A 15,022-nucleotide genomic window follows, 5' to 3' on the forward strand; every position below is an offset into this window, starting at 1 on the left:
TCGGTGGCCGAATCTCCGAATCCGAATCGAATCAGAGGACTCTTTAATCTCTCTGAATCAAATCAGCACCCTCTGAATCAATTCAGAGAGATTCGGAAAGATTTGGTGATTCAGACACAGACACAGCTTTAAATGTTTTTTCTACATACCTCTAGGTACAAGGCGGCTTGTCAACACTGCAATGCTGGGGCAGATGAAGCATCCCACAGGAGTGCGGGGGGCTCCCCAGCATGCTCAGCACTAGAACTGGAAGTGGACCAGATCTGCCAGGAAGCATTCCAGGGCCTCCCCACACCCCCCGGCTCGACAACTGGTGCTTCCTGGGTCTGGGGGGAGCACTTGGGGTCCCCCCACAGCTGATCACTGAGCCAGGGGAGTGCAGGGGAGCCCCCCAACACACTCCCTGGTGGACCCAGTTCACCACCAAGCACCTGGAGGGCCCCCCCACGCTCCTGTGGGACGCTCAATCCACCCCAACATTGCAGCATTCATGAGCTGTGCCTGGTACCTAGAGGTATGTAGAAAAAACTTTTAAATCTGTGTTTATAGCCAAATCGCTGAGTCTCTGAATCAGCATCGAATCTTCAGATTTGGATTTGGCTGAATTGCATTGGGATCTGTGATCCGAATCAACAAATCAAATCACTGTCCCTGATTTGGGCCGAATCCAAATCAAATAGGGCCCGTTGCACGCACCCCTAACAGAAAGCTATGCAAATAAAAATTCCTCTGAATTCCACCCTTTAAAATCATAGCACTTTCACAGTGTACAAACCTACACCTGCCTCCTGCCTGGATTACCAGTGTGAAGTACTTCAGTTATTCCTGTTTCATCCAGGGTCATTTTTTATATGGTGCAGGGCAATTTGTAGTGCTATAACATTGTGTTATCTGTCTGCTCCATTTTATATAGCGCTTTAAAGTTGTTTAAAGCATTATAAACTTTACACCAGTCTGTACCCTTTGTTAAGTCGTCTAGCCCTTGATTCAGCAAAACATACAGGTAACTTGTGGGTAGGCTCTTACCTACTTTTATTCCTCTATAACAGCATATCTATTCCCAGACCCTAGTGTTTGTACCTTTGAAGTAGATATATATAAGCTAAAACTTGAAAAATGTTTAGCACCCAAACATTGGGCCCAGATTTTTAGTATCTGGTTTAGGCATCAAAATAAGTAGCCAGGTTTTTCACCATGTTGGGAGCAAGTGGGTGTTAAGCTGTCTTGTAAATAAACTGGCTATATAGGTGCTGGAAGATGTGCAGGTCACCACTCTAACCCATGGCTCTTCACAGAAAGTGCCATGAGTTAGAACAACCTCCCCCAACCCAACACATGTTTGTCTGTTAAGTGGAGAGGGGGGCAGGAGGAATCTGAGCTCCACTTTGGAGCTGATCTAGCAGAGGACCCTGCCTACAGCCTCCTTCCCCTAGCCCTGCCCCCCACCCCCCTCCCAGCTCTGCTGCTGTCTGCAGGAAGGGACGAGGAGAAGGAAGGGAAAGGGAGATGCCAGCTGGGGTTTGCTGGGTCTATGCTGGAGGGAGACCATGAGGTAGGGAGCTCTAATCCACCCTCCCCTCCCCCCCCCAACTAAGGCTGGGTAACCTCCAGGCTGCAGCTCACTCCCCCTCCCTTACTGCAGACAACTCTGGGGCTGGGCTGCATTAGCCCAGTCTCAATCACAAGAAGGACTGACAGAAGTTCCCCTAAGGTGCTCCACTTTGGAGCACCTTCATCTGATCCCTCATTAGATAAGGGTTAATTTGTCATGCAATTGTTCACTTTTAAAGTGCTCTGCAGCCATGCATTTCTGTTGTGGCACAGCTGTAGAGTGCTTTCAGGGGGGCAATCATGTGACAAATGTCACTTCTGTCAGTGTGCAAGATAGTAAGCATTTCAAAATCTGTCCCTTGAATACCCTTCAACCTATAAATTAGCAAAGCTGTACCATACCTATATAAACTTCAGTGTTTTTATTCAGGCAACTGAGATCTTGGGTCCATCCTACCCATAAGAGATCAAAAGGGCCCACAAATCTTATGACTCTGTGCCTAGCCATCAGACACTTGACAACTCCTGTCAAAGAATGTCTTGCAGCTCACTCATTCAGCAGTGACCTCTTCTGGTATCTTATCCTCTTCTTCTCCCCAGTATATACATTGTCTGGAGATGACCCTACAAAACACCAGTAACTCATGTAGGATCTGTATATACAGATCTTCATGAACTGCTAGGTGCTGGGAAAGGGAAATAGGTCCTGAATCCTTAAAATCGTTCTTCTAGGAATTAGCTGGCAGGGAACGAAATCCCACCTCCATATATTTGGCAACTAACAGGAACACAAACAGCAAGGATGCTGTGCAATGGCCAAATAGGGCCAAACGGAGGACAGCTACAGCACAGGTGGATTGGAGATATGTTCGTAGCAGCAGGTACTACTGGCTTATGAGGCAGCGTCTTATTAAGGATAAGACAGAGCAGCACAGGACTACTCGAATGTACCGCGGGGGGTGTTTTAAGCCAAAGTAGAGTATGATGTCACCTTTGCTCCTGCTCCTCAGAGCCGTGTTTCACATTACTCTTAGAATATGTTTTATTCAGATCTTAGTAAGTGCCTTTGTATTCAGATCTTAAAAAGTCTTCTGAGCAGTTGCACACTAATGCTTACTATGATCTCAATAAAACCCATCCTAAGCACTGGAACCCTTGAAGACTCCAGTCTGGAAGCAATAGATGGCTGTTTGTTGTTCCCAGCCCACGACTACCCCCCGCACGAGAATATCCTGATAGCATTAACTCCAAGGAGCAGTCGGACATTAGCTCAACGCATGTTAGGTAATACACTTTGGAGAGACACCTCAACAGAAAAATCCTAACTTTGCTATGATGGCATTTAGCACATTGTACTGCTTGAACATTCAGGAGCTAGCAGTTTAGTGCAGCTAACACTATAATGCAGGACAAGACCCTAAGAGAGACAGATGTGAATCCAGCCAGCCCAGTCCATTTTTCCCAGCACTGTTTCAGGAATTGGAGAGCAGTGAGCAATACAAGGGTTCGAGGGTCCTGTGACTCTTCTGACCACACGTCACTCCATCCGAGGAAAGCAGGTTCCCCTGCATGTACATGAAGGGACACTGCCATCCAATGGCCAGGTGAATTCTAATTATTTTATGTCTCCTGGCCCTTCTATGAGGTTGCCTTTTGGTTTTAATTTTTTTAACTGAAAATATGAGAGCTTTAACCCTTGACAAAGTGAGGCGGGCACCAAACACTGCTGTTTGAACAAAGCAATGGCACAAATCCTCAGCAAGTTTGTAGATGACACCAAGCTGGGGGGAGTAGTAGAAATGTTGGAGGCTAGAGCTCAGATTCAGAGAGACCTCAACAAATTGGAAGACTGTCCCAAAAGAAATCTCATGATGTTCAATAAGGACAAGTGCAAAGGACTGCAGTTAGGACATAACAATCCCATGCACTGGTACAGGCTGGAGACCGACTGGCTAAGCAGCAGCTCTGCAGAAAAGGACCTGGGGGTGACAGTGGACAATAAGCTGAGTGTGAGCCAAAAGTATGCCCTTTTTGCAAAGTAGACTAACAACATACTGGGTTGCATTAGTAGGAGCATTGCCAGCAGATCAAGGGAAGTGATTCTTCCCCTCTATATGGCATTGATCAGGCCCCATCTGAAGTATTGTGACCAGTTTTGTGCCCCACACTGCAGAAAGGATGTGGACAAATCGGAGAGCCCAAAAGAGGGCAACAAAAATGGTGAGGGTGCTGGAGGACATGACTGATGAGGAGAGGTGGAGGGATCTGGGCTTATTTAGTTTAGACAAGAGAAGACTGAGGGGGGATTTAATAGCAGTCTCCAACTACCTGAAGCAGGGTTTGAAAGAGGATGGAGCTGGGCTGTTCTCAGCGATGGCAGATGACAGAACCAGGAGCAATGGGCTCAAGTTGCAGCAAGGGAAGTTTAGGTTAGATATTAGGAAAAACTTACTCAGGGGGAGGGTAGTAAAGCACTGGGACAGGTAACCCAGAAAAGTGGTGGAGTCCCCAACGTTGGAGGTTTAAGACGCATCTAAACAAAGCCTTGACTTGGATGGTGTAGTTGAGGGCAGTCCTGCTTTGAGCAGGGGGTTGGACTAGATGTTACCTCCTGAGGTCCCTTCCAACCTCATTTTCTATGATTCTGTAATTCTAAACATGTATGGCCCAATACCTCAACCCAACAAGAATGCTGAAACTACAACTCATTGCCTACGTATAAGTGCTGTATCACTAACTTTAGGCCTTGCCTCCTGCAGATGTTCCTACTGACACTGTTATTCCTACATGGGAAGGGGCATTATCTGTTGCTATGTAAGTACATTTAGATTGGTATAAGTGCTAGGCCTGTGCAAGTCGGCAGCAATCTGATCCGGCTTCAGATCTGGCCGCTTCGGATGGCCACGATCCGATCCCGAGCTCCAGACTGGGTTTCCACCTTGATCCGGCCAAAGCTTCAGAGCCGCCTTGGAGATCTGGCCATAGGGTATAATGGGGAATCAATGAAATATCTATAACTTTGGTTTTTTGTCCGATTTGGATTAAACTTGCAGGGATGATAGCCTCTCCTGAGAGCATGAAACCTGCCATGTTTCAAGAAGATCAGTGCAAGGCTTTGGGGGAAACTGTACCCAAAATTCTTGAAAGCCAAACTCATGTCACATCTATGTGTTACACCACAGGGGATTGAAAACTGCAGGGATGGTAGCTCTTACTGAAGCCACAAAGCCTGCCACGTTTCAAGGAGATCGGTGCAGGAGTTTGGGGGGGAACTGCATCTCAAGCTGCGGACAAGCAAAACTCGTGCCATGGGCGACACTGCATGTTCAGGTGCAGCGGGGTGACAGCTGCAGGGATGGTGGCCCCTGCTGTGACACCTGCCAGCTGTGGAGGAGATCGGTGCGGGGGGGCTTGGGACCCTGCACCCCTAGCTGCTGACAGACAAAACTCATGCCAAGACTGCATCTGTCTCGGGGCAGTTGATTGTCTGTATTGAGTCTTTCCTCTCCTTACCCTGGTTTTGTAGGTGCTAATTGATACTCATTAAGTTGTTATGCAGTAGCTAGGTCCTGTGTATTGAGTTGGGCCCTGAGTCCCTGGTCCCTGAGTGAATCATGACTGATTGATTGGTAACCGGGAACACAGCGCTCAGCAGCCAGGCTTGCAGCAGTGTCCCCCCTGCACCTCCAAGACAGACACAGTCAGTCCCACAGCATCCATGGCACCAGTTTTGCTTGTCCCCAGCTTGAGGGGCAGCTCCCACCAAACACCTGCACCAATCTTCTTGAAACTTGGTAGGCTTTGTGGCCTCAGTAAGAGCTACCACCCCTGCAGTTTTCACCCCACTATGTTGTAATTGCCTAGACGTGACATGAGTTTTGCTTTCAAGAATTTGGGGTGTTTTTCCCCCCAAACCCCTGCACTGATCATCTTGAAACTTGGCAGGTGTTATGCTTTTTGCAGAGTCTACTATCCCTGAAAATTTCATCCAAATAGGACAAAAACCAACAAATTTATAGATATTTTACTGTTTCCCCATTATACCCTATGGCCGGATCTCTAAGGCTGCTCCGAACTGCTTCAGGAAGCCGAACGAGGCCAGCGCTTGGACCCGGATGTGCTGCTTTGGACCCCAAAGCGTCTGAAGCTTCTCTGGATCTGAAGCTCTGTCCAAAGCCTCACACAGCCTTAATAAATTCATCCATGAGAGAATTCATTATATAATTATTCCAATTAAAAAATAAAATTACTACTAGATGACGAATTGTAGTCCATGAACAACTTGTTTGAAGGCCTAGCATTTGAAACATTTTCAAACCCTGAAATATAGGTAAGACAGATAAACAGTTGGAAAAAAAGATGCCTTGTCCTAAGTTTGCGAATAGAAAACAGGCAGAGAGAGATCGAGTGGCTGGATGGGAATCCACGTGGGACTGGATGCTGGATGTCTTTGAGAAAGCCAGCATAATGGGGGCTCTGTATCACTGAGAGCATAGGGAAGCTGAAAATTGGGGGATTGCTGCGTGGCTAAAAAGAATATAAAGCATGCTCTGTGGCTCTCCCAAGGTCACACACAGACCAAAAAGGTACCTTTTGTTTTCTCAACCAGTGCTTTTAATGCTATTCTTGTTGACAAATTTATGTTTATAACAATTAAAAAAAGCCCCCTACCCATAAAAAGAAAAGAGAGAGTAGAAGACTCTCCCAAGTGGGAGTTGGCCAGATAGATCCCTGCACTGAAACGGGCAGTGAGAATTGCCACTTCAAAATACGAGAAAGGGAAAGAAAAAAACAAATCAAAATAGATACTCAACAGCTGCAAAGGGGAGGGAGGAGGCCAAAATCTGACTATTACAAAGGAGCCATTATAGCAGGGGTGGGCAAAATGCGGCCCGTGGGCCAGTTGTGGCCCACCAGGCCATTTTATCTGGCCCACAGGGGCCCTAAAAAATTTAGAAAATTAATATATCTGCCCCTGGCTGCCTGTCATGCGGCCCTCGATGGCTTGCCAAAACTCAGTAATCGGTCCTCCGCCCAAAAGAATTGCCCGCCCCTGCATTATAGGGTTGCAGATTTACCTCTGGTAAATTTAACAAGCCCCTTCCAGAAAGGCATGTGAGGTGGAGGGATGCTGTGAGACCAGCCCTGCCCCATGGGGGACGGCAGGGCCCAGGTTGTAACCTAGGAAAGCAAGTCTGGGGAAGACATGTTTTAGAGTTGTGCCAGTCATGGAAACAACCTTGTATTTTCAGGGAAGAAGCCTGGAAGGAACCCAATAGGGGTGTTTTTGTCTTTTCCCTCATTTATACCTTTCATGATCATGGTCAGAAACATGCTTGTAAAAGCTGTTTGTACATTTCAGACCAGTTTCATCTGCTAGTCCCGAACACACCATTTCCAACCTCAAAATAGAGCCCATAAGTTTTTATATTTTCTATTAGTGGAATAGGCATCCTCCTAAAAGAAATAATCCTTGGGAGTGGATGACTCAGGATATTACTTTTTTTTTTTTTTTATTGAAGAGGAAAACATCTGGGGAGGAGAATTCAGCTGTAACACGCTCCAGATGTTCCATACACCTGTTCTCACTCTGGAGCTCACCACTGTTGTTATGACAAACTGGGGTTAATATACCCATCCAATGGTGAAGGCAAAATGCACATGCATTTCAGTCTGTTGTAAAATAGATTTAAAATGCTATTCCAGACCCATTCTTAAAAATGAAAGCGGGGAGTCAAACACACTTCACTTTACAATGCTAGTCATATTTTTGCTGTAACTTCACCACTGTTGTTATTATTATTATTATTATTAACAATAAACAACTTGTTTCTAGAATTCAAAACAACTGAATTAAAGATTTCAGCACTGAGACCACTGGGATAGACAGACAACCTGCCTGCAATATGTAATGAGCCAAGTCTTTACACAAGGCACAAAATGGGAAATTTATACAGAAACCGAAACAACAGCCAGGGCAAGCAACACATTTCCTAGCAAGCGGGAGTGCACAGTGAAATGTCGGCTGAAAGCTGAAGCCCGCAGGTAACTCCCAGGAAGGTTCCCCAATGGCAACGATTTTGCATGATGAGTCAACAACAATAATAATGCTAAATGAGGTATGAAGGCAAGGTGAAGCGTGCCCTAGAAAACCAGGTGGCTGCATTATTTTTTAAGTACATTGAACATCTACTGGAAGGCATGCCTAGGAGTTCGGGGGCAAAGCAGAAGTTCCAGGGCAAGATGCAGCGCTCATAGGCGAGCGCTACAACTGAGACAAGGGTTGTGCTTGCACATAAGCACTGGGATTCAGGAGACTCTGGTCCTATTCCCAGCTCGGCCACAGAATTTCTGTGACCTCAGGCACGTTATTTTCACATCCCTCAAAGGGAACCCAAACCCCGATTCCCATTTATTTTAATGGATCTGAGTTACAAATCTATGTCCCTAACCAACTGAAACCTGGAAACTTAGGCTGTCAGGGAAGGCATTGTTTTCCAATGACTAGAGCAGTGGACTAGGTCTCAAGAACCAGAGTTTTATTCTTAGTTTTGCTGACCAGAGACATGCCACTTCCTCTCTGTGCACCTTAGTTTCTCCACCTGTCAAACAGGGGCAGTAACACTGAGCTCCTTTATGAAGCACTTTGAGATCTACTGATACAAATCACTTTATAAAGACCTTAAGGTGAAAATAATGGTACCTAGAGAAAGGCATTAGTTCAGCTACGGTCTCTATTCACCAATGCACCAAAAACACTTCAGTTTTGCATAAATGCTGTCAAAGTTCCCTCTTGTCCCCATACAACCCTACCACTGCCGCTCACTTTTTCCTACAACCATTCTCCCTTCACTCCTTAGCCTTAATCTATTATTCCAAGTCATGTTCTCATAGCCATCTCAGCCACTCTAGTGCTGTATTATCCAGCTGTCCCATGCGCAGAGATGGCCAAGTGTACCAATTTGTGTAGCAATTTTGCAACATGTACAAACAAACTCCTAGCAAGATGCTGAAAGTCATTTCTTCCTGGAGCCTGAGCTAAGATCTGAATCTGAGATTCCAAAAATGAAAGGCCCTGAAATGCTTCAATTAACCCCAATGTCCCTGCCATGCCACATCGCCCTGAATTTTCTGAGTTCCAGAAAATCCAATAACTATGAAAGCTAGCTGCCCTAAAAATAAAACCCTCCTGCCTCTTGTCAAATGTCCCTCAGGTAATCTAAAATATATGCAAGCAAAGAACAGGCCTGGATCAAGGCTCTACACAAAAAATCACCCTTTGCATCAAGCTAATATAAAACCAGCAACTAGGCAGAAAGGTATCAGAAGACTTCATACAAGTAGAAGATAGCCTTATAAAAATGGAAATTATATACATTTTATCCCGCTTAAGTGGCCTGCTAAACCTTAAAATAAAAACCTATCATTACTTCTCCATCCTGAGTAATGTTCAAAGCATATGCGGGACAAGGAGGTGACCTCACTTTTCTGACGTTCACAGCATGCTGATTCTCGCAGAAACACTCAGACAGGAGCTCCAGGGCCAGAGCTGCATGGAAATGTTTGCTACAAGTGCCACTGCCAAACATAACCCACGCACTTCTTGGTCCTGCTAGAAACTTCGAACCCAAGCTGCATTTGCAAGAAGCTTAGCTGCGATTTGCAAATACGTTTGAGTGCATCACAGAGCCTGGACTTAAGGGAAGATCAGAAGCAGACAGACGGCAGCTAAAATGTTGCTGTTCTGCATAACTTTGTGTCTTCTCCCCACCCCAAAAAAGTCACTCCCCAAAGAAGTTAAAAATGTGGGTCTCATGACAAAATAACTTACTCGGTGTTTTCAAAGGTGAACGATAACTCAAACAGCCTGGAAAAAGAAGTGCAAATCTCAAGCAGATCGATATGCTCCTATAAACTCCCCGTGACATGACAACACAAAAGGTGGTCCTGACTTCCAATAGCCAGAGCCAACTGGAAGACAGTCAAATACTTGTAAAACAAAATGGGGGCAAATTCTGTAAAAATCTCTAGGAAAAAGAAGTGTGAGCAGTTCTTCCCATGACTTCTTCAGAAACTGTTTAAAGATGGGTAGGGGGAAAGGCATACAAGAGGGATGGTGCCTACTGGCACTTCCTATCTGCTCACTTGAGCTTCACTGCAATGGTAAAAAGGAAAATACCCCTTTTCTATCCTGTCTGACAGTTCTCTGCTAGGATAACACGCTCCTGCCCTATGCATGTGGAGGATCCACAGAAAAGCCAGCACATTGCCTCAGAGATCACTAAGATATCCATCCAATTCAAAAGGACAGGAAGTCCCAATGCAGATGTCACTCGTGGAGGTACTGTGGTCTAGTACACAGGGCCACGTACTGCCTGTCAGCAAACCTGGGATCTATTCCTAGCTCAGCGGCATTTAATTTAGGATGCTTCTGCGATCGTGGCATCCAGATTTTACTACTTAAAACACTTCCCTGCCTACATGATGGGAGATCCACTTGTTGGGAGACACACAGCCCTGTGAGGATACTTTGTGCAGTCTATTCCCAAAGCAAAGAGAAGGAGGAACATATTTTAGTTTATTGTAACCCTGTTTTGGCATTTACTCATTGTTGCACAGATGGGCTCAAACTTGGTCTTCCCTGTGCCCAAATGGATCAAGTCATATTACAACCATGCTCTGGACCTAGTCAAGACCATGCTTTAACGTGCTTATTTATTGTTTTGTCTCTTCTACTGCAAGCAAACTACTGCAGCTCAAACATGCTTGGAGCAGGATCACTTCCCCCACATCTGAGACTGTATAACACAGGACACTTCATACCACATGTTGCAGGATCTAAAAGAAAGGCATAACAGCAGCTTAAAACACATCGTGACTCGTATGTGTGTGTGTGTGTTTGTGCATGCATGTGCGTGCACGTACGCATCCTGATTCTGTGTGTGTTTGTGCAGTTGTGTGCACGTGCACATCCTGACTCTGTGTGTGTGTGTTTGTTTGTGCATGCATGTGCGTGCATATGCACACACATGGAGCACAAGAGTGGGGAGGGGAGAATACACACACTGAATAAATCACAAAGCTCTGAATGTCTCAGTGTCACTTCTGGACACAGCACTGTGTTCCCAACACCGCCTGCCTCCAAGTCCCACTCACCAAAAATTGAGTTGCACTTCCTATTACCGTAAGGCTGCAAAGCTGAATTCTACATTTCTTTGATCCCAAAGCAGGACTATGCTTTCCTTTCCAAGTCTATCATCCCAAGTAGAGCTGATGGAAAAAACATTTCAGGAAGGTGTTTTGTTGTTTTGACATTATACAACCAGCTCTAATTTCTGGTCCCAGATGCATCAAGGACTTAGCTGTGCCTGAAGCTGTTCAGGACTTTGATTTTGGAAAGTGAATTCAGCTCAACAGAAACAATGTCGCTCCAGATTAAGAGGGTCCACATCTGGAGTTATTCAGGGACAGCTATTGTACGTTACATCGCAGGGTAGGCCAACTCAACAAAGACAATGCCACCAAGGAGGGAAGACCTACCTTCATAGTTTGCCTGGAAGCCTTGGGCACTTACAGCATAATCACTCACGAGCCATAAAGACAGCACGACCCCCGTACTGACAATAGGAGCAGGAAGCTGGAAACCCGTTAACCTGAAAGAGAACAAGGGATAAATTAATTTAGCGACTTCCACTCACCCATTTGGCAACTACAGGATGAGATGGCAATTCTGGAAATCTTTGATGCACCTCTGCTTACAGTCATGACATGATGGTTGACATATTTAAGATTATACCAGGGGCACCAGAGCTAGAAGAACAGACTGCCAAACTTCACACCGAAGTGTTGTACCTAGGAGGTAACAGACCTGCGCGCTCTGTTCATTGGGCACAGCTACGAAGGGGTCTGGAAGTGCACTTCACCACTGCATTACATTAGCCGTTAACGCATCCTATGTATAGAGCCTACGAATCTATGAATCCCTGCACTACCTATGTTAATTGTCCTAACGACATCAGATTTTGTATTAACCACCTTGCTCATTGGGGACAGCTTCATGAAATGCAATCCACATTTACCAATGGGTAAAGGGAGCGTAGGAGTCATCTCATCATCGAACTTTGATGTTTTAAAAGTAGTCTTTGCTACAGTAGCCATGTACACCATGCATTCATTTCCATTTGCAATAATCTCATGGTCAGGGAAAGGAACCGAGTAAGGATTTCTGCTAATTCCCATCTCTACTGACCTGCTCTGTGGCCTCAGGCAAGTCACTTCACCTAGTTGTGAGTGCAACTATCACACTTCTGTGGCACTCTTGAGAGCCCTGCTGAGAAGCACCCGCCCGCCCCTGCTCCATACACACCAAACTTGGAAATGAGGGAGTGAAGCCGCCTTGAACATGGCCCCGCGGCCCCTGTGAAACGTGTCAGCAGCATATCTCCGAAGCAGGTGCCACAAGGGTGGGTCCACTGTCTCCTCTCTGGGTTCGGTGCAGGGCATGGATCTGGGAAGGACTCAAAAAACTGTGAAGGAGGTACAGACATGCTCTGTGTCTGTTCTCTCCATCCTTGAAGAGGGAATGATATTTCAACCTCTGAAAGTCCCGAGGCTATGTGAATTAACATTTATCCTTTACTAGGACTAAAAAGCATGGACTAAATTAGCAGAAGACAACATGCAAGAAGACCAGCATTGACCCTCAAAGTCAGTCCAGCAGGATAATTGCATTGATCATGCATTCATTGAGTATCTTTGAACCAGGAGCCTGGCATCGCTAAGGCAATGAACCTACCTGGTGATCCCAAAGCAAACTTCCCCCTACAAGACTGAGATGATAGCTCTTCCTCATCGCTGTCAGAAGACAGAAGTGTGCTGTACCAATGGAGGTCTTTACCAACAGCCACATTGTATGGACAGGGAAACTAAGGGGACAGGAACTTAGTTTGACTTTCTCAAGGTTACCCAGCCAGCCAACAGCAGGGGCAGGAACAACACTGAGATCTCCTCTATCTCTGTCTACTATCTGCTAAAACACATCACCTCCTCATGAGGAATGAACGTGGTAAACTGACACAACCCTTCCTCTCCATAAAAGACCCAGGAATTATATACATAGAGTAAATGAAGGGAGAATAACATTATTTGAGATCGTAGCCATATACTCTCAGAGCTAAAATACCAACTGTTAATTTTATTACATAAGTTTGTTCAGGAATATTTTTGAAGGAACATGCTAGGATCCTAAGCACTAATTCCCTGATACTATATTGACACAGCCCAAGAAAAATCTAATGTACATTTTAGACAAACACGTACAGTTTTATAACTTCTAATCCTTCCCCTTGCTTTTGGCTCAGGTGATTTACTTAATAGATTTACATAAGGAATTTTTTTCTTTAACCAATCTCTCGTTACATTTTTGCCTGCCATTTCCAAGGACAAAAAGCCAAACACAATCCCCCGCCCGCTGCCTGATAACACTCCAAAAAATGTGACTCTTATAAAAAGTGTAGCAAGGAGCAATTAACCCGTGGAACTTCCTGCCACAAGATATCGTTGAGGTGAAAAGCTTAGCAGGACTCAAAAAGGATCCAACGTTTTTATGGAGTGTAAGAACATCCAGAGTGAGAATATATAGAATATATTAAGAAGTTTTGAAGGGAATAAATCCTATTGCTACGCAGCATAAGACAATCTTTAACTAATGAGGTTAGAAAGAAACTCAACCCCTTTCCTCTCTCCATTGTAAAGGCAGCTTATTTCTTAAACACGCACTTGAAAACTTTCTCGCTATATGATGCCTCACTAGAAACAATGGACACAAACCAATGGAGAGCAAACTCAGATTGGACACCACTCCTAGCGAAGTGGTCCTCGCTCCTACCTTGGGTAAATTCAAAAAGAGGTTGGATGAATGCCTGTCTAGGGTCGTGTGATCCCAGCGTGTGCTCCAACCAGTGGTGGGGGGTTAGATTAGATGATCTATTCAGGTCCCTTCTGACCCCTAACTACTATGAAATCAGGAAAAAACTCTTTACAGTGAGGGTTGCCAAAATATGGACTACACTTCCAAGGGAGGTAGTGCTGTCCTCTTCCTTGGAGGTGTTTAAGAGGAGATTGGGCAGACACCTGGCTGGGGTCATCTGACCCCAGCACTCTTTCTTGCCTAGGCGGGGGGGTCAGACTCGATGATCTAATAGGTCCCTTCCGACCCTAACATCTATGAATCTATGATGTTACTGGCGATTCTCAGAGGCAGGATGAGAGATCAGATCAACCAGACCAGTCCAAGCTGTGCTGCCAATTCTTATGAAGGCAACAGAGTTTTGCAGGTCCTCCCGTCTCACGTAAGATAAGGGCCTTAAGCAGCAGTCTTCTAGATGTTGTACCCCAGCCTCCTAAATACACCTCTCTCCTTACAACCATAGATATTTTAAAATCTCTTTCCTCAAGAGAAATCAAAACTCGTGGAAGAGGTGATATCTTTTATTAGACCCACTAGATATTTGCAAGCAAATTATTTTATTTATTTGCAAGCTTTCGGGCATGCTCACCCTTCATCAGGCATAGGAGGGAGCAGAGATTGTAAAAGTTCTCCTAGGCAGAAATGAAAATTCATATTTCGCGGGAGAGCTGGAGGTGTGGTAAAGTCTCCTGTTTGGCATGGTTTGTCAAGGAGCGAGTCGCATGTAGCTTCTAATCTTTCTATCGACATCAAATGCTCACCTGGTCCCTGGAGTAGTAGGGGTTAACTCCCTCCCTGACGGCGGACGTGATGACATCACCAGGAAGTTGTCAGTCAACTTTGTGCGCGTGTTAGTTATCGCAATAAAGCCCTTTTGAGAGCAAGAAGTCTCCCTGCCTTTTCCTGAGCCATGAGATAGCACAGTCCCCAGTACCATAAAGTAACGTATCTGTTTAACGGATTTATCCTCCTGACATCTCTTGCAAGGGCAGATGCCGCTACTGCTATGTCCCTGTTTTACACATCAAGAATCGAGGTGCTCAGCAGTTGTGACTTGACCAGAATCACAAAGGAAATCTGGGGCTGACCATATAACTGAACCAAAATTTCTCCATGGAAGCAAACAGCAATAGGTCCCCCGCTGTGTCTGATCATGGGAAGTACGATATTAGGACTGGGATTTTTAAAGGCATCTAAAAGAGGCAGCTACCCAACTGACTGACTTTGCAAGGCAGCAATGGTGCTGACTCCTGCAGGCCCCTTTGAAAATTCAAATCTAAAAAAATTTAAAATCCCTGGCTTCCTTTTTTTGACTGCTCCCCCCAACTTGGTATGCCTAAATAGTACGCCAAAAGGACGGAGCATGGAGCAATGATATTACCTAGGAACCAAAAAGAGAAACTCTCCAGTCGCTAGTTGGGTTCTTGCAGTTGCTGAATAAAAGAGTTAACCCTTAATATTAGCTACAAAGCACCAAGGGGCACAAGCTCTCGGGATAAAATT

General features: G+C 45.3%; 1 protein-coding gene across 4 annotated transcripts in view; it reads right to left on the reverse strand.

Moving 5' to 3' along the window:
* Nucleotides 1-15,022, reverse strand: part of CSMD2 (CUB and Sushi multiple domains 2) — a 651,518-nt gene that overhangs the window by 527,507 nt on the left and 108,989 nt on the right. For all 4 annotated transcript variants that reach the window (XM_014605014.3, XM_019487966.2, XM_059729594.1 and 1 more), the window contains exon 3: nucleotides 11,092-11,204. In XM_014605014.3, the coding sequence (XP_014460500.3) occupies nucleotides 11,092-11,204 (113 nt within the window). The remainder of the gene's footprint in view (nucleotides 1-11,091; nucleotides 11,205-15,022) is intronic.

This window comes from Alligator mississippiensis, chromosome 6, assembly GCF_030867095.1.
Source record: "Alligator mississippiensis isolate rAllMis1 chromosome 6, rAllMis1, whole genome shotgun sequence".
In the NCBI taxonomy this organism is placed as follows: domain Eukaryota; kingdom Metazoa; phylum Chordata; order Crocodylia; family Alligatoridae; genus Alligator; species Alligator mississippiensis.